The 19,983-nt window shown below is 49.9% G+C and overlaps 1 protein-coding gene across 1 annotated transcript in view; it reads right to left on the minus strand.

The window, feature by feature from the left end:
- VPS35L (VPS35 endosomal protein sorting factor like) overlaps positions 1 to 19,983 on the minus strand; it is a 90,237-nt gene that overhangs the window by 33,829 nt on the left and 36,425 nt on the right. The window contains exons 15-22 of the mRNA XM_077316129.1: positions 19,231 to 19,277; positions 16,179 to 16,290; positions 13,714 to 13,830; positions 12,880 to 12,933; positions 11,516 to 11,596; positions 10,816 to 10,878; positions 8,685 to 8,770; positions 2,279 to 2,359 (exon numbers count right to left, since the gene is read on the minus strand). Coding sequence (XP_077172244.1) covers positions 2,279 to 2,359; positions 8,685 to 8,770; positions 10,816 to 10,878; positions 11,516 to 11,596; positions 12,880 to 12,933; positions 13,714 to 13,830; positions 16,179 to 16,290; positions 19,231 to 19,277 — 641 coding nt within the window. The remainder of the gene's footprint in view (positions 1 to 2,278; positions 2,360 to 8,684; positions 8,771 to 10,815; positions 10,879 to 11,515; positions 11,597 to 12,879; positions 12,934 to 13,713; positions 13,831 to 16,178; positions 16,291 to 19,230; positions 19,278 to 19,983) is intronic.

The raw sequence follows: 19,983 nt of genomic DNA on the forward strand, positions 1-19,983 counted from the left end.
GTTTTAGTTTAGGATTAGGCCCTCGGGAGCAGAGGCACAGAAGCAATTGATAAAGTTGCTCACATATATTATTAGCTGCAAGAGTCTCACCTGAAGACGGTTTGCCAGGTGAGAGATTTTAAAGTTTCCTTGCGCTAAAAGACCACTCAGGGGAAAGCAGGGCTGATTTAGTGTTTAACCATTTCACTACTGAATTTGAGTACTTTAGAAAACGCTGAGGGCAATCTTACGACAGTGCCACAAATATGGCTGGCGGTTACACCAGCATGCAGCAATAAATAATTTTTTAAAAACCCCAAATTTGCAAGATTTATCCCATGGGCTGGTCACTCTTTAAATTGGGTGGGCCCTTTGGCTGTTGATGCCTTGAACCTTTTTGGCCTCATCAATGAAATTAATACCGTCTTTTCATCCTTCACAAAGAGATGGGCAATTCTAAAATCAGCCAAAGTGGGTGGGTGAGGCTGAGAGAGCCCTGAGATCACTGAAGAAGCTAAAATTGCAACCTCAGCCAAAAGTGGCTAAATATTTGTCAAACACAAGGGAGGAGGCACAGGGAGAAGCCACAGAAGTTATTTTGGAAAGTTACAGTACTCTCACTGAGGCCCTGTGTGGCAAAATGGGTTCTGGAGGCTGATCCAAATCATAAGATGGCTGCCCTGGACCTAGTCTCAAATGGCTGCCGGGTGGTGGAGAGCCTGCAAATACCCACACTTCCGAGGGGACTTAGGGAGGGAGAGGGCCACATGCCCCAATGGGGATGGCCAAAACAAGCTCCACCTGGGGGAGGCGCTCACGGGTATTTAGGCTCCAGACCACCTGGGAGGGGGCAGGCTCTCCTGGAAGGAGCTAAGGCCCCTTCTCCAGGGAAGGCCCTACTAGACCTAGGCTGGGGGTCAGGCCCTGGCCTGGTCTGGCCACAGGGGACACTGTGGGAGGCCAGAGGAGTATCCACCAAGAAGCCTCCCTTGCAGAAGTGTAGGAGTCAGAAGGTGATGCTGGGTGGTGAGTGGCAAAGTGAACCACTCCCCCTCCTCAGTAAGGGAGCACAGGGAAAGAGGAGTGTATTTATTCACCCTTTTATGCCCCTGTGTGTGAAAGTGCTGTTAGATCAGGGGTAGTCAAACTGCGGCCCTCCAGATGTCCATGGACTACAATTCCCAGAAGCCCCTGCCAGCATTCGCTGGCAGGGGCTCCTGGGAATTGTAGTCCATGGACATCTGGAGGGCCGCAGTTTGACTACCCCTGTGTTAGATAATGTGGTGTGCTGGTGGGGTTGTTAATTTACAAATCCCAAGGTGTAAATAGTTAAATAAACTTGAGGTTTTGGGTACAGAAAAGTGACTGGTGCTCTGGAGCGTTTAGTCTCCCCCGGTCAGGTAGGTCTTGCGTGCCAGGAGGGCCCAGGGGAGGAAAAAAAAAGGCAAAACTGGATGGTTGCCAATTCTCCATTAGGGGAACGGCTCCTGTCACCCGTGTGTTTCGTAGGGTGCTCCATAAACAGCACGGCTTCTCGCTAGCAACCGGTCCGAATCTCGGAGCCGTGAGTGATCTGTCCGCTCTCACTTGGAGTCAATCCAAGGGCACCTGTCAGATTGCACCTGCCTCTTGTCCAATGAAGCAGACGACCCCAGGGAGGTGGGCACCACCAATGCAGGACACATCACAGGCTTGCCCATTTATTGTTCCTGGCGGGTCTTTCAAACCCCGCAAGCATTAAGCATTCCTGGGAGAACTCTCCGTTCGGGGAGGGAGGGGAGCCCGAAACGAGAATTGCACGCCACACCGTTCCAAAATGGCAAATGCCAGTTATTTATTTCTTTTGGCAAGAAGAAAAGCACCCATCTCACTGCCGCATTGTTCACTGGAGCTGCAGCAGCGCCCTGCCTTCCCCCCCCCCCCCAGCCCCCTTCCTGGCCTTTCTGACAAAAGCACCGAACTGGCACCGTGTCCCCGAACAGCATCTGCCGCTCTGTTTGCTCCTCTCCGTGCTCTCTGCTGCCTCTCCCTATTCGTTAAGCTGTGAAGTCACTGCCGTTTCCCAGACCTTCCTTTTATTCCCGCGCCGGAAACAAAGCCCTGATTAACCAGGCAGTGGCCTGCGAGGAGAGTTTTCTGCCCTACGTCCCCGCCCGTGTGTCCCGGAGCCATGGAAAACAGCAGCATGGAGGAGACACCCCCAAACCTCGAGGCCCGGGACCGGCTCCAACAACGACCGTTAAAAAAGGGGGGAAAAATACATTCTTTGCGAAGGAAAGATGAGGAAGAAAACACTCACTTGACGGAATCGTGCATGGTCTTGCAGACGTGCAGGAGGGCATTTAGTATGACAGGGTCCTTGGTGAGTTCCAGCTGGTGCCTAAACACACACATTGCAAGAGAACAAGAGTTAAATCTCTGCAGTTAGAGCTGAAGATATGCAACCTGTCCCAGCTTTCTGCTGGGGGGGTTTATTGGACCATCCCCCTCTCCTCCAACATGCCCAGCCATTCCCTGCAAATGGAGATCGATCACAGCGCTCCAGAACAAGCTCAATGCATCACTTTTGGGGGAAAACCTTTTGGGTTCTGTTGAGAAGGAACGGCCGCTGTTACTCTTGGCTTCTTGTTTTCCTCTTGTACAGCCCTGAAGATTTCACACTTTCTGCTGAATTCGACAGTGACCGTGGTCTCTAATCTTAATTGTGTAATACTTTGTGGTGGAAAATCAGCCAAGAAATAAAGGGATCGATAAAGGGAGGATTCTACGATGCCTAAAACGCAACGCCTCGACGGCCGGCGATTTGGGGACCGGGACTGGCTTCTTCAGATCGGTCGCTGGGATTCTCCGGATTTTGATGGCACCTGACAAGTCCCACAAATTCGTTTGTGAGCTGTGTCCCCCTTGCCCCTTTAACTGCTTGACACCATCCCAGGCCGGAGAGGAGCCCCTACAGCAGGGGTAGTCAAACTGCGGCCCTCCAGATGTCCATGGACTACAATTCCCACGAGCCCCTGCCAGCGTTCGCGAACGCTGGCAGGGGCTCGTGGGAATTGTAGTCCATGGACATCTGGAGGGCCGCAGTTTGACTACCCCTGCCCTACAGGTAAGGCTCCTGAGACCAAATGTCCTGTCTGCCCCATTTCTAGTTTGCTGGCACACGAGCCGCTGAAAAACTGAACTAGGAGGTGTGAATTTTTGCACACTGCCTTCTACGTGCCTGGAGAACGGGCGGCATTTAGCGTGGTAATGAGTGGGTCCTTCAATTTGCAGGGCGCTGATTGTGCTTCCCTGCTGTGCCAAAAGCCTCCTTGTAGAAGATAAGCATTCATTCAAAGCCTCGCATGATTATAGAGCATTAAAAGTGCCGTTTTCTATTGACTGCAAAGCTGAAGGGTTACGAACCGGGGGGGGGGGGGGGCTGCAGTTCCGCACTCAGCGGAATAGAGGGGGAGGCCGTCGTCCTGAACTTGCAACTTGCCTAGGAGAGGAGGTCCCCGGACCGTGCTGCTCCAGAGGTCCGTGGACTGCAGGCAGGCAGGGGCTCGTGGGAATTGTAGTCTACGGACCTCTGGAGAAGCACGGTCCGGCCACTCCTGCCTTAGAATCACTTCCCCAAAAATGCAGTTCCGAAGGGACCATGTAGGGAGGTCTGGCAGCGAGAAGGATAAAGACTGACTCCTGTGATTCGTGAGTGGAAGGAATTCATGGGGCAGGTCTTCCCCTGTGCCCCCCCTCCCACAAGCTGAGGAGCCACTGGGAACCATCTAGTACAGGGGTAGTCAAACTGCGGCCCTCCAGAGGTCCATGGACTACAATTCCCAGGAGCCCCTGCCAGCATCCGCTGGCAGGGGCTCCAGGGAACTGTAGTCCATGGACATCTGGAGGGCCGCAGTTTGGCTACCCCTGGGCTACAGCTTGAGGGACAATAAAAGATAATCGTTCCCTTCTCACTCAACGTCTTCTGGGAACAGAGCAGAGAAGGGGTAACGGTAAAGGTATCCCCTGTGCAAGCACCGAGTCATGTCTGACCCTTGGGGTGACGCCCTCCAGCGTTTTCTTGGCAGACTCAATACGGGATGGTTTGCCAGTGCCTTCCCCAGTCATCACCATTTACCCCCCAGCAAGCTGGGTCCTCATTTGACCGACCTCGGAAGGATGGAAGGCTGAGTCAACCTTGAGCCAGCTGCTGGGATCGAACTCCCAACCTCATGGGCAGACAGATTCAGACAGCATATCGCTGCCTTACCACTCTGCGCCACAAGAGGCTCTAAGAGAAGGGGTGATGCCTGCCAATTCCCTGCCTTGCTTAGCCTGTGCCGTTTCCCACCTTCATTTCCAAGGGACTCCTGAAGGTCTGGAGTAGCTTGATAGCGGAGACAGGGGGGGGGTGTATTCCGTGAGCACTTCCTGGATCCTGCCCATCATAATCCGGGATCTAAACCACCTCTCACACTACTGGAAGGTGACTCTCCTTGAGCAAGGAGTGTGGGAAGAGAGAGGAGCCCCTAATTTCAGTCTCTAGGGCAGGGGTAGTCAAACGGCGGCCCACCAGATGCTCGTGGACTACAATTCCCATGAGCCCCTGCCAGCTGCCGTTTGGCTACCCCTGCCCTAGGTCATGTCTCATGCCACTCCGGATAAGATTTGGGGGGGGGGGGGACACAGAACGGGGCCCGTACAGGACAGAAAAACTCTAAAAAACCTCACTGCCCACGGGGAACTTCTCTGCAAGCAAAATACAGATCCAAAGTACTTTTCGTTCCAAAGGTATCACAGCCCAGGCCTCCCCGCACCTTTTTTTAAAATAGGCTGTTTTGAAATAAAATCAAAATGCAAGTTACACCCTTCCCCTTCTTGCTTAGGCTGGAGAGGGAGCTGCTGCTGTAGGGAAGCCCGTGCAAACAAGCAGCCCCCCCCCCCAAGAAGGTCAACAGAGCCAAGCTGCAAGGGAGCAGGACAAAGACTGCCAACCTGGATAGGTCAGGTGCTGCCTGGCAGGTGCCCCTTCAGCCCAACTCCACTTCAAAGTCAACTTAGTCCAGAAAGGCCAACCTGTCTACTCTGACCTCCTCTCGGGTCAAGAAAGGTCCTTCGTATCACTGCTGTTTGATTCCCTTGACTGGAGAGGCCGGGGGTTGAACTGGAGACCATCTGCAAGCCAAACAGACGCTCCACTACGGAGCCCAGCGCCTCCGTACAGCTGACAGGCAGAAGGCTCTGAAGGGGGGGGAAGGGAGGGAGGGTGGGCAGAGGAGCTGAAGGGGAGCTCAGGGATCAGAGAGGGACACGGAAGGGGTGAACACGCAGGGCAGCCACACGTGGCCGGTGGGGGGTCATTACAAAACCTGAATGAAGTGGTGGTGGTGATGGCAAATTAATCCTGCCTTTCTGTTAGGACAGGGGCCTTCTAAGTCAAGGACTTGGGTGAGATGCTGACCACCACAAAGCTGGCAAGGAGGGAGGGAGGAAGGGAGGGAGGAAGGGAGGGAGGGAGGGAGGGAGGGAGGAAGGAAGGAAGGAAGGAAGGAAGGAAGGAAGGAAGGAAGGAAACCGACCAGACCTCGGAAAGAAGGAAGCTGACCAGTCCTCGGAAGGAAGGAAGGAAGGAAGGAAGGAAGGAAGGAAGGAAGGAAGGAAGGAAGGAAGGAAACTGACCAGTCCTCAGAAGAAAGGGAGGAAGGGAGGGAGGGAGGGAGGGAGGGAGAGAGAGAGAGAGAGAGAGAGAGAGAGAGAGACAGAAAGAAAGAAAGAAAGAAAGAAAGAAAGAAAGAAAGAAAGAAAGAAAGAAAGAAAGAAAGAAAGAAAGAAAGAAAGAAAGAAAGAAAGAAAGAAAGAAGCTGGAGGGGCTGACTCCACCCCCACCCAGTCACTAGGAAACCAGGGACCATGGGAAGGTGACTGTTAATTAATTGATTAAATCTTGGCAAACCTTTTCAGCAGTGCATTTTTCCTTTCAAAACTCTGAAAAGAATTTGCTTAAAGAAAAGCCCCGCTGCCTCTACACAGGCGTGCTTGGAAACTGCAGACGGCAGGGAATAAGTCTGTGGGACTAATCAGCAGCACGGCCTGCCTTGACCGCCTCACTGCAGGTTTAATGCAATTACGCTGGCCAGCCCCCAGCTGCTCTCCAGCCCCATCTCCAGCCCCATCTCCAGCCATGGGCTTTGCAGGTGTACCGGCAGCAACACAGAACAGCCCTTGCCCTGCCAGGTGTGCCCCGCCAGACTGCACTGCTCCCCCCCCCCCCAAATATGCTGCTGGCAGCAGGGATAGCTTTGCCCCACGGGCAGACCAGGCACAGGGTAATGGATTTGCCCAATCAAATGGGGAATCCACCAGGGAAGGAGGGGGCCTGTTATTCTAGTACAGGGGTAGTCAAACTGCGGCCCTCCAGATGTCCATGGACTACAGTTCCCAGGAGCCCCTGCCAGCGAATGCTGGCAGGGGCTCCTGGGAATTGTAGTCCATGGACATCTGGAGGGTTGCAGTTTGACTACCCCTGCTCTAGCATTTCAGTCCCAACACCCTGCATTTGAACCTGGCCCCGAACCTCAAAACCATCTCTTGTTAGTGCTACCCACGTCAGTACACATGGACTCTGGGCGCCTCCTCTAAGGAGCTGCCACCCCACGGCATTTGCGTTGCTTCCGTGCATCCAAAAGTTTTCTAGGACTCTTTCCCGGGTGGACATCCCACACTCACAGCTGCCTCTGAGCTCTAGGATCAGGACATCAACCTTGCCTCGCGCATGAGACGCTTTCCAAGGCCTTGGTGCCCCTGAACACGAAGCAGGTGGCAGCCCCGTCCCAGTGAGGGCCCCAAAGTGGGAGAAATGAGTCCTGAGAAAGGTTCATACCTCCACCTCCAGGAATGCTTTCCAGCCGCCAGGTGAAAACCATTCTGCTCTGGTGCAGGAAGTCAACTGTGTTTTTAGAGTGACATAATAAGGTGGGGATGTGGAATGGGAAACGATTTGATGGTCAGTTCATAGTCTGAGGAAGAGTGCTTGCACTCGAAAGCCCTATGCCTTGAATAAATTAAGACCTACAAAAAGTGCTACTGGACTGATATTACGGTGCTATTTTAAGATGTTATGATTTTAAGATACACGCGTATAAAGTTGTAGGCTGCCTTGCAGACCAAATCATAGGGCAACGAAGACAAAATAAAATATGTCGCGGCAGATCTCATACCAGAAGCTGCCTCCCCTCCTCTCATGCACATGGCTGTGCTTCTCCTAAGAGAGCGCTTGCCAGCTTCTGTAGATTTCACAAAATTAATAATCCGATTTCAAACGAGGGGGCAGCATTTCAAGCACAAAGGGGGACCTACTGTGCCATTTTTTTTATTTACCACCCATTGGATCTCCAAGCCATTCAGAAATTGGTGAGAATGACAATCCGCCGCGCCTGAAATTTTGCACCAGCGGTACGATCAATGAACCACGACACTGAGCTCTTTATGAGGAAATCGGGGGTCCTTCCACCCCCCCCCCCCGCCCCAGCTAACATTTCTGCTGATCATTTTCTCGAGATTCAACTGTCGCCACTTAACATCTCTTGCTAAAAATAAATCATGGCTTTCAAAAGCGTGTGCAACGTGAGCCCTTCCAGCTCAAATCGCACGAGGTGATAAAAGGAAATTAAATGCCTCAAAAGAGTTCATTCAGCGCTGAGGACGAAGCTTTTCTGATCTTATGATTTCCCTTTAATTACGGAGCCGCCGACTTTCTCCCCTTCCGCAGTCGAGTCTGTAACACTCCGCGTGCCGGTATGCGCTTCTCTGTGCGCCCGGCTGGGCAGCCAAAAAGCATATGGCTAGTGAGACAGCACGAGCTGTTGAGCATCTGAGCAGGAAGTTCATTGGAGCATCCATTTTTGGAGCAGGGGGTACAGGCCTGTTGCATGACCTTGTATCTGCTAGGTCAGGGGTAGTCAACCTGTGGTCCTCCAGATGTCCATGGACTACAATCCCCATGAGCCCCTGCCAGCGTTTGCTGGCAGGGGCTCATGGGAATTGTAGTCCATGAACATCTGGAGGACCACAGGTTGACGACCCCTGGGTATTGCTCGTTTTTTTATCTGTTGTTGTAAACCTTTGTGAGTCAGCCAACCTGGGAACAGCGGCACCTAAACAAACCAACATAACTCCCAGGGCATTTTAAAGAGAACCAGCTTTCCTGCAAGGAGGACATCAAGTTTGGCATATTAATACATCAGTACAGAAGACAGCAAAATAGGCAGCCATGATTTAGAGCAGGGGTAGTCAACCTGTGGTCCTCCAGATGTCCATGGACTACAATTCCCATGAGCCCCTGCCAGCAATTGCTGGCAGGGGCTCATGGGAATTGTAGTCCATGGACATCTGGAGGACCACAGGTTGACTACCCCTGTGCTAGATGACCTTGTATCTGCTTCAAGGTCTGTTTATACCCACAAAAGCACATTGCTGGATAATTTCCAGTCATGGATAATTTATTTATACACAAGCCTAAGCTATTGCCTTTAGTTCCGCAATAAGCTACTTATACAAAATAATTAATCAATAGGAAATTATAAATGCATTTTAATTTCTCTTTTGTAGCCTGACCCTCCGCGAAGCAAACGCCTCGATGAAATACAAACGGATCCAGCCTGCTGCTGCTAATCTTGCTAGATTGTCCGGTCTCTAGAGAGCACTGAATCAGAATGCATTACACTTACTTAATGAAAGCTTCCATGATGCATTTGCAAACCTCCACTTTCACACTCTCCTTCTGGAACATGTCCAGGAACGGTAAGAATTTCTCCTGGAGGGGGGGAAAAAAATCAAGAAGACCTCAACCAAGTTTAGGGACGCAAACTCAAGCAGATTTTGCCGCTTCCTCTGGATGGCTTCTGGGTCTCACCATCTCTGCATTGATACAGCATTTTCACAGGCCCAGCACGGCAGGGTGGAAATTCAGTTCTGCAACTGAAACTAAGAGCTCTCGTGTTCAGAACATTCTATGTTTCACTTGGGCCATTTTTCCCTGTTAAATTTATGCAATTCAGTGTTAACGTCACTGGTTTAACAACTGCCCAGATATTAAAGGTAAAGGTAAAGGTATCCCCTGTGTAAGCACTGAGTCATGTCTGAGAGCCAGTTTGGTGTAGTGGTTAGGAGTGCAGACTTCTAATCTGGCGAGCCAGGTTCGATTCTGCACTCCCCCACATGCAGCCAGCTGGGTGACCTTGGCTTCACCACGGCACTGATAAAACTGCTCTGACCGGGCAGTGATATCAGGCCTCACCCACCCCACCGGGTGTCTTTTGTGGGGGGAGGACTGGGAAGGCGACTGTAAGCCGCTTTGAGCCTCCTTCGTGTAGGGAAAAGCAGCATATAAGAACCAACTCTTCTTCTTCTGACCCTTGGGGTGACGCCCTCCAGCGTTTTCATGGCAGACTCAATACGGGGTGGTTTGCCAGTGCCTTCCCCAGTCATTACTGTTTACCCCCCAGCAAGCTGGATCCTCATTTGACCGACCTCGGAAGGATGGAAGGCTGAGTCGACCTTGAGCCGGCTGCTGGGATCGAACTCCCAGCCTCATGGGCAGAGCTTTCAGACTGCATGTCTGCTGCCTTACCACCTTGCGCCACAAGAGGCTCTTGCCCCCCAAAGCCCCCCAAAACTGAAAATCCCAAACAAATCAGGAGCCCCAGCAATGAAAACAAGCAAAAATGTTGGGAACCAATGGGGAACGGGCACCCTCCCCACACAGCCAGAGCTCTTGTCTTGGGTTACACGTGTCAGGCTGAGGCCGAGGTCGCTGGGCAATTCCCAGGGTCTGCTCAGTTGCAAAGACAGGCAAAGGGCAAAGGAAGCCTACAGCTTGCTGGGGACGATGTTCAGACTTCTCTCAAGTAGACGCATGGCCATTCCCAGGTTCCCTTTGCCCCTCTAGTTTCCAACTGTGCTTAAATCCTTCTGGGATTGTCTCCATGAAAGATTCTGTGCAAGCAGCAGGGTTCCTAAATTCCCGAAGCCCAGCCGACTGCAGAAGCATCTTCGCCTGCACAAATGCCCACCATCACCACTACTGATCTGGGGACCACCTCCAGGGTACGTGAACTAGCATCCGAGGCCTGTCCAAGCTGCCATGGCCCTGAGGGGTAAATAAGGAGAAAGAAATTTCCAAGCTGGCGAAGGCAAAAAGCTTTATTCAGAACGAGTTCCTAGGTATCAAATCTCGTTTCCGTATTTTACTTCCTCGGTAAACTTATTTCTGAATTGTTTTTTTTTTCTTTTCAGGGATACAAACAAAATCTTCCGCCCACTCCCTAATTCTTATATTTTATTATATACCTTATGCTTTATATTTTAAGCCATATAATTTGGGTCTATTAGTATGAAAGGTCCTTAAAGGTAAGTATCTTATAAATGACCCCATTCATAATGGGGTTTACTGAAGAAGTAAAATACGAAAACGAGGTTTGATACCTAGGAACCCGTTCTGGATAAAGCTTTTTGCCATCGCCAGCTTGGAAATTTTTTTGTTTATTCATCTTCGGCTGACGGGTCGTCTCTCTGTGGCCCTGAGGGAGGCTTCACCATGTCGTCTGCAGAGGGACTGACCCCATTGGTGCCGCTGCTGCGGATTTCCTGCTGGTTTCATTCTCAGCTGGTCTTTGCCTACCACTGAAGTGCAGCCCTGTGTGGTTATTCCAGCCTGTGTACACGGAACGCAACCGGAGTAACTCAGCACAGGATTGCATTCCAAATCATGCTTTATGCTGCGATTCGCTTTGTGAATAAGCTGCATCCTTGTTTATTTACATTGACAAAGAAGATTCCCAGAACCATCCAGGGACTTACCAATGAAAAGAGAATGGAGAAGTCGTGATAATAGGTGATGACTTTCCCAATTATTGACTGAAGCTAAAAGCACGAGGCAAGACGATGAAAGGGGAGGGAGAAGAGAGACAGATTACTTTCCTTTATGTTTATTCCAGTTCTTCCTTCCTTCCATTTCAGCCAGTTAATCCTTTTTGTCCCTTCCGTTCCCCTCTCTTAAAATTATTTGAAGGCTACCAACAGATTTCCTCCGGCCATTAAATCACCACCCTCCCGGTTAAATGTATCCAGTTAAAGGTAAAAGGTAAAGGTATCCCCTGTGCAAGCACTGGGTCATGTCTGACCCTTGGGGTGACGCCCTCCAGCGTTTTCCTGGCAGACTCAATACGGGGTGGTTTGCCAGTGCCTTCCCCAGTCATTACCCTTTACTGGGTAAGCTGGGTACTCCTTTTACCGACCTCGGAAGGAGGGAAGGCTGAGTCAACCTTGAGCTGGCTGCTGGGATTGAACTCCCAGCTTCATGGGCAGAGCTTCAGACTGTATGTCCGCTGCCTTGCCACTCTGCGCCACAAGAGGCCCTATCCAGTTAAAAGAATTGGCTTTATTGTTCAACTAGCCTAGATCAGGATTATTCATCTTAAGAGCCCCTCATTATATGTCTCTATTGTACAACATCACCCCTGGCAGGTTTCATGCGTTTTAAAAATATTAATCTGTTTACCTGGGGGTAGGCGTCTTCAAACGCCCGGTCAGGCATCATATGTTTAATGACATCGGCCAAAACAGTGTTCACCTCCCGTTTCTGTTGAGGGCAAAGGAGTCTGTCACCAAACAGCAACCATAAGAGGACAGCAGAGCTGCAAAGTCCAGCTGGCCCAACAAGGCTGCCCAGCTAGGCTCAGAAGGGCTCCCTTAGGAATCCGGAAAGAGCCTTCGGCAGCACCCTGAAGGCTAACAATTTCTTGTTTCTGCATCACGTGGTTATGGCATTTGAAATCTTCCTTATGGAAGTCGCTACTTGAAAGTTCATTCCTCAACAGGAAAAGTGCTGAATATTGAGCACGGAGAGAAACAGGATTTCCTGCAAGCCATTCTGCGCCACAGAGGTATATAGATTTTGAGATATTGATCGTATGTTCGAAGGTCAGCAAGTCGTAAGATCCAGCAGTCAAAGATTGAAAAGATTTAAATGACAGCGCAGAGAGATTTAATCACTTCATTTGTACTCTGCCTTTCTCCCCAGCCAAAGTGGCTGACAAAAATGATCTTCTCCTCTGTTTTCTCATCACAACAACCCTGTGAGGCAGGTTGGGCTGAACTGGTGTAACTGACCCAGGTTTCGATGGCAAAGGAGAGACTTGGATGTGGGTCTCCGGCAGATTCTAGTATGACACCAGGCTGGTGTTGTGAAGAAGAGAAAAGCCAGATTGGTGTAGTGGTTAAGAGTGGAAGCTTCTAATCTGGGGTTTGATTCCCCACTCCTCCACATGCAGCCCGCTGGGTGATCTTGGACTAGTCACAGTTCTCTTAGAGCAGTTCTCTCAGAGCTCTCTCAGCCCCACCCACTTCACAGGGTGTCTGTTGTGGGTAGAAGAAGGGAAGGCGATTGCATTCCGCTGTGAGACATCTTGGGTGTGTGGAAAGTGGGGTATAAAAACCTCAATTCTTCTTTCACTAGCCAAAGGAGCCCCAAAGGAACTTACAAATACCTTCCCCTTCCTTTCTGCACAGGTAGATGAGGCTGAGAGAGCTCTGCAAGAACAGCTCTTAGAGAACCATGGCTAGCCCAAGATCGCCCAGCTGGCTGCATGTGGAGGAGTGGGGAATCACACCCAGTTCTCCAGGTTAGAGTCTGCTGCTCTTTAATCACTGCACCAAGCTCTTAGCGGTATTTCGGTCACTATTCAGAATCTCGGAACGGTTTCGAAAGAATTAAGGCCACAGTTTTTCACTGCCTCTTTAAGTGACATGTGCGTACCCACCCCAAAAGATAAAACATGGAACAGTATATCGCATGGACAAGATGCAAGGAGAATCTAAAATGCAGCAGCAAGGAACGAATGGGGTAAAAACAACTTCACCTACCGTGAAATGTCTACAGGTATACTCTACCCAGATTTCTGCACAGCTGATATAATCCTGAAAAGTAAATGCATTAAAGTTGAACTGCCTCCTTTCCTTGCAATATATTTAAACTGCCTCCCCCACCCTCCTCTCTTAAATACCTGTGTCATTTATTGTTCAAAATATTTATACCACAGTGAAGGCAGTTTACTCCAATCATTTACAGCACATGGCAAAACAGATTTTAAATATTTAACAGTTTAAACCAGGGGTAGTCAAACTGCGGCCCTCCAGATATCCATGGACTACAATTCCCATGAGCCCCTGCCAGCATTCGCTGGCAGGGGCTCATGGGAATTGTAGTCCATGGACACCTGGAGGGCCGCACCCCCGGTTTAAACTATATAAAATATCAAGCCAATGCCAAGAACGTATCCACCCCCACCCCACAAAAAAGTTTTCAGTTGATCAGCATATGAACCTTCATCAAAATGCCCAATGCTAAAAGCTCTCTGAAAAAATCGGCCTTACAGAAACTTCCGAAGGTCAACAAAGGTCAAACGAACTATATCTCACCTTCCTTTACGATAATACAGTAAGCAGTGTGGGACCAGAAGAGTTATGCTGAATTTAGATCCCAAAGGCCTGTTGGTGGCATGCTGATAGATTCGTAATGATCTCTTAAGTGGGTATGCTTTCTAGCCAGCGCATTTAAAAATCTCGGTGTAAAGGGACACCAAATCCCTTGGCCAAAGCAAGCGAGGTAATATTCCCAAAGAGAGGATATTTAGAACTTGCACGGCGCAGAAGACTTGGGGGGGGCTGCATTTAGGTCTTATCCTACCGACGGCCCACCTGTGGATTCTTTAGCTTTGTGATAACCTTCCAGGCTTCGTTTAAGATCTGAAGTCGATCGCTTTCAGGGGGGTCAGCCAGGGCCAGGTTCCGCCCCAGAGACCGAAAGAGAAGGTGCTGTGGAAATACCAGAGAGTCCCGTTAAAACGGCATCGATTTCGTTACTGTCGTTCAGCTAAACGCTACAGGTAACTAAAACTAACCCACTGTTGTTATCATACTGTAGTACAAAGGAAAACCCTCAAAAACTCTTGAATGGCTGAATTACACAGCGTTCGTCCGCTAGAAGAACACAAAGAAAGAACAAGCATCGTATCACTCTCTCAGACATTAGAGTACCATGCATTAGTATGGGGTCTGCTCTGCCATTCCGCACCAGGATCTATGTAGCAAATTGTTTGTGGAACAAAAAATCGCCATTTTAAATAGTGGAATTCGCCGTTATGTATACCTGGCTTTGTAGTGGAATCCAGTTGCGTTTCTATCGTTTCCCACAGGTTTCCGGTTTCGGCAAAAATCGCTAGCCAGGAAGCGATATTGCCGAGCTTTGTCCCGCCCCTGACCGTCAATCAAACGAGCAGCCAATGGGTGGCCGTTATCATGCTCCCGAAAAGCCCCTTTCCCTTTAAGGAAGGTTTTAAAAAAAAAACATGTTGCAACGAATCTACGTTGATTCGTTGCAACGGAGAGACCCATCTAGCTAGCAGGTGGTGTTTGAGCTGCCGTTTCATCGTTGCCATGCTCCCCCCGAGTGAAAAAAAAAAATAACACCTCCCCCCCGCACGGGTGCGATATTCGGCCGAAAATAGAGTGAAAAATAAAGGGAAAATAAACCAGAAAATGGGGCTGTGTGGTGCTTGGTGCTTGGTGACTTAAAACAGCTCTGGGGAGGGACTGCAGCCGGGCAGCCTCGCTGGGTAAACGAAGGCTCGACGGTGCGTTGATCTCCGCTCGCTCCGAGAAAAAAAATGGCGATCGCTTTGCCGGAAGATCAGAGGAGAGAGCCAGGGGGAGGGACTTTGCAGAAGCCGCAACAATGGTAACGCACAGAACTTTCCTGCTAGTGTTGCAGATTGGTTGCAGGAATGTAGCGCTTTCCGGAGGGTGAATCCACTTTTTGGGATTTCCCTGAAAGCCCTACAAGGAAGCGCTTTTTGCGGATCGGTTTCAGGAGTGTTGCAGATTGTCAACGACGTTGTGCATAACTGCAAATTAGTAGCGATTTCAATTTGCAACCATTGTGCAATTTTGAACGAGTGCGGAATGGCCCTAATTATTTCATGGATCAGAGAACGATGCATCCTTTTTTTTGTTGCTGGTGTAACGCAGGACCCTCGCCCACACATATCCCATCCAAACCATCTCGGATAAAAGAAAAGTTTGTTCTGACTCTGAAATTTACTACTTCTGCATTTCTTAAACTACTCCACTGCCCGCGCTAGTGTTTCTTAACCCTACCCCACCCCACCCCCTGCCTTTTGCTGCTTGCTGAATGTTAACACCCAGACTGCAACAAGAGTCTTCTCTAATTGCTTTGTGATGCTCTGGTTGGACCTCAGAGGTCTGCCTCCACCAGGACCCAGCTGGCTGACTCAAAGGCCCAAGCCCAAGGGCTTTATTCATTTTATTTATTCATGCAATTTATTTACTGCCCCTCACTATGATGTCTCAGGGTGGTGTACAGAACAGCAGAAATGAGAGGCCACATTGAAATATTTGCAACCCTTTGAAAGCAAAAAACCATAAACAGTCATAAGAAATAAATCAGAGCCAAAAATAACAGCTAACAGAAGTTTAGGCTAGGGACATGGTGGGTGTCAGAGTCACCTGGCAACAGGACCAGGTTGTGGGGAGGTCCCCGTCACTGGCCTCGGCTGAAAGCCTGACGGGAGAGCTCCGACGGAACTGTTTGAGTTCCAATCCAGCCTTGATCTCGTTGGGAAGGGGCTCATGGGAATTGTAGTCCATGGCCATCTGGAGGACCACAGGTTGACTTGTTGTTGTTGTTGTTAGGTGCGAAGTCATGTCCGACCCATCGCGACCCCATGGACAATGATCCTCCAGGCCTTCCTGTCCTCTACTATTCCCCGGAGTCCATTTAAGTTTGCACCTAATTTAAGTTTGCACCTACTCGTACTAGCCGTCTGCTCATCCCCAGTAGCATATTGGACACCTTCCGACCTGAGGGGCTCATCTTCCGGCGTCATATCGTTATGCCTATTGGAACTGTCCATAGAGTTTTCATGGCAAAGATACTGGAATGGTTTGCCATTTCCTTCTCCAGTGGATCACCTTTTGTCAGAGCTCTCAGCTATGACCTGTCCGTCTTGGGTGGCCCTGCACGGTATAGCTCATAGCTTCACTGAACTACACAAGCCCCCTTGCCACAACAAGGCAGCGATCCTTGAAGGGGGACAGGTTGACTAGCCCTGCCCTAAACCATGTTGGGGGAGACTAACACTTACCTTGGGAAACCCAGATTCCTCACACTCCTTAATCATGGCAATGAAATCCATAGACCTTGCAGCAACAAACTCTGCTCTGAAGGCAGACATGACTGAATTCAAGAGCAGGGCACTGGAAAAGAACAGCATCCAGATCAGTACGAGATTACCAAAATCACCCCTCCAGAATCAAGTTTCATTTTTGTCTTTAATAGCAAAATTCCTCACCTTTCTATCAATAGTAGCACTAAAGGTGACCCCCGAGGCTCCTAAACTCACTTTGCTACAACAGCTTTGCAAAAGGGCTGGGGGGGGGGCACAAGACGACGATGAACCCAAGGGGCTTCTGGCCACCTTCGAAGTCCCCCTGAAGGCCAGAGGAAGGGGAGACTGGCAAGCAGGGGGTGTGGCCCCTTCCAACTCTAGGATTCTATGATTCTATGATCCTGCGTTGAGCAGGGGGTTGGACTAGATGGCCTGTGTGGCCCCTTCCAACTCTATGATTCTATGATTCTAAGAATCCTCACGATCATCATTAGAAAGGTTGGCTGCTGTTTTTGTCCAGATTCAAACATCACGGAAATAGGAGTTATTTTGTGAAGCAGGATTTGGCTAGATGCTGGTTTCACCAGCCAAGGAGTGTTCAAGCGTGGTGCCAATAACCAAGGCTGGATGTCGGTGCATCATGCACAACCATACTTTAGAAAAACTGTGGTTAAATACAACCAGCCCTCTATGCAGATCCTGGTTTGATATTTAAGCTACAGTCATACTGTTACAACCTCATCTACCTTGCAGGGCTGTTGTGAGGATAAAAGGGAGGACAGGGGAATGATCAAAGCTGCTTTTTGTCACTGATGGAGAAAAAAGCCTGGTGTTTTAATTAATATTAAAAAGAAGAAGAAGAAGAAGAAGAGTTGGTTCTTATATGCCGCTTTTCTTTACCCGAAGGAGGCTCAAAGTGGCTTACAGTCGCCTTCCCTTTCCTCTCCCCACAACAGACACCCTGTGAGGGAGGGGAGGCTGAGAGAGCCCTGATATAACTGAAGAAGGAGAGTTGGTTCTTATATGCCGCTTTTCTCTACCCGAAGGAGTCTCAAAGCGGCTTCCAGTCGCCTTCCCTTTCCTCTCCCCACCACAGACACCCTGTGGGGTGGGTGAGGCTGAGAGAGCCCTGATATCGCTGCTCGGTCAGAACAGTTTTATCAGTGCCGTGGTGAACCCAAGGTCACCCAGCTGGCTGCATGTGGGGGAGCGCAGAATCGAACCCAGCATGCCAGATTAGAAGTCCGCACTCCTAACCACTACACCAAACTGGCTCTCAGTTTGGTGTAGTGGTTATGTTTCACAGTCAGCGTAGTTCAACAGTGGAATAGGCTGCCTAAGGAGGTGGTGAGCTCCCCCTCACTGGCAGTCTTCAAGCAAAGGTTGGATACACACTTTTCTTGGATGCTTTAGGATGCTTAGGGCTGATCCTGCGTTGAGCAGGGGGTTGGACTAGATGGCCTCTATGGACCCTTCCAACTCTATGATTCTATGATCCTGCGTTGATCAGGGGGTTGGACTAGATGGCCTGTATTTTTCTATGAATATATAATATTCAATAAAATAATCACCCCAGCCAAAGTTAGTGGACGGACAATCACACAAAAATGCTGTTTATTAAATCAACATTATTTGTGTCGTCTGAACAGAGTCACAGCCTCATTGGGCTCAGGTTGGCACCTGCAGTTTACCCTGCTGGGATAGGGCACCATGCCACATGACCCAAAGGGAGCTGAAAGGGTTTGATGCTGCCACAAAGCCTTCCCTGCATTTATTGATTGCATTTTTATATTGAAAAAAATTGTGCCACATCTCCAGAAAGCCGCATGCCAAGACAGTGGTGACTCCATCGCTGGGGTTGTGGCTCAGGGGCAGAGCCTCTGCTTGGCCTGCAGGAGGCCCCAGGTTCAATCCCCAGCATCTCCAGTTAAAAGGACGAGGCAGCAGCTGATGGGAAAGACCGGCTTTCTGAGTAGACCACACTGACACTGGTGGGCCCCACACTGACTCAGTGCAAGGTATGGCTCAATGTCTGAGGCTGTGCAGCGTAACTAGATGAAGGTTGGCTCTGGACACTAAAAGTGCTTGCCTTGACCAGGACCTGTTTTTGAAATATTAAAGGTAGAGGTATCCCCTGTGCAAGCACCAGGTCATGTTTGACCCTTGGGGGGACGCCCTCCAGCGTTTTCATGGCAGACTCAATACGGGGTGGTTTGCCAGTGCCTTCCCCAGTCATTACTGTTTACCCCCCAGCAAGCTGGGTCCTCATTTTACCGACCTTGGAAGGAGGAAAGGCTGAGTCAACCTTGAGCCGGCTGCTGGGATTGAACTCCCAGCCTCATGGGCGGAGCTTCAGACTGCATGTCTGCTGCTTTACCAGTCTGCACCACAAGAGGCTCTTTTTGAAATATTAGAGGCCTCAAATAGTGTTCTCTGGCCTTCTGGACCACAGTACTGACTATAGTGTCCCGAGTATATCTTTTTATGTAAAGGAGCCAAGTGGCTATAATAATAATAATTGTATTTATTATATTTTATATGTGCTGGATATACTTGATGCCTGACCACTGATAAAAGCGGTAATGCCAAACACATATATGGTCCGTGGAGGGATGGGGATACATTGATTTTATAGAGGCTGTGCTAAAATCCTTGAGTTTTTGACTGGATTAATAAACATTAGTACTATGTTTTTAATCTACACTGTAGTAGACTACACTGTGATCTACCCTGTATAGCAGGGGTAGTCAAACTGCGGCCCTCCAGATGTCCATGGACTACAATTCCCAGGAGCCCCTGCCAGCGAATGCTGGCAGGGGGCTCATGGGAATTGTAGTCCATGGACATCTGGAGGGCTGCAGTTTGACTACCCCTGCTGTATAGGCTTAAGTTCATTTCCCTTATTTTGACCTTTTTAGGCTCTTGACTTTTGTTTGGGTCAGGATATTTTCTCCTCTTTGTTTTGGGACCCCTCAACTGTGCCTGGAACCCCTTCATCCAGCGAGAGCTCGGTGAACTCAGTACATACTTGTTGCCTAGCTTCTTGCACCGTTCCATCATCTCGGTCAGCAGAGCCTAGGAGAGAAAACATCAAGAGAATGCGAATGAGACACCCAACCTAAACAAAAGAAAGCAGCCCCTCCCCAGCAGGCAATCTCCAGCAGGTGCACCAAACAGGGGCCTGCTGGACCCTTTTTTATGTCACATGCAGGCCAGTTCTCCACCAAAGGCAGCCACGCCAGGGCTTCGCTTGTCCTGCTTGGTGTCGTGGTTAGGAGTGTGGACTTCTAATCTGGCAAGCCGGGTTTGATTCCCCGCTCCTCCTCCACCTGCAGCCAGCTGGGTGACCTTGGGCTGACCACAGTGCTGAAAAAGCTGTTCTGACCAAGCAGGAATCTCAGGGCTCTCTCAGCCTCACCCACCCCACAGGGTGTCTGTTGTAGGGAGAGGAATGGGAAGGCGACTGTAAGCCGCTTTGAGACTCCTTTGGGTAGAGAAAAGTGAAATATAAGCACCAGCTCTTCTTCCTCTGACCAAGTATGGCTTCTGCCCCATCCTTCTTTTGGTAGCTACCAGATGGGTCATCTAGTCCAACCCCCTGCACTATGCAGGGCACTCACAACCCTCTTGGTCATCCACTGTGACCTGCCACCCCCTTGAGCCTTCACAGAGTCAGCCTCTCCGTCAGCTTCTGCTTAAAAATCTCCAAAGATGGAGAACCCACCACCTCCCGAGGAAGCCTGTTCCACTGAGGAACCGCTCTGACTGTCAGGGACTTCTT

This window comes from Paroedura picta, chromosome 17 (assembly GCF_049243985.1).
Source record: "Paroedura picta isolate Pp20150507F chromosome 17, Ppicta_v3.0, whole genome shotgun sequence".
Taxonomy (NCBI): domain Eukaryota; kingdom Metazoa; phylum Chordata; class Lepidosauria; order Squamata; family Gekkonidae; genus Paroedura; species Paroedura picta.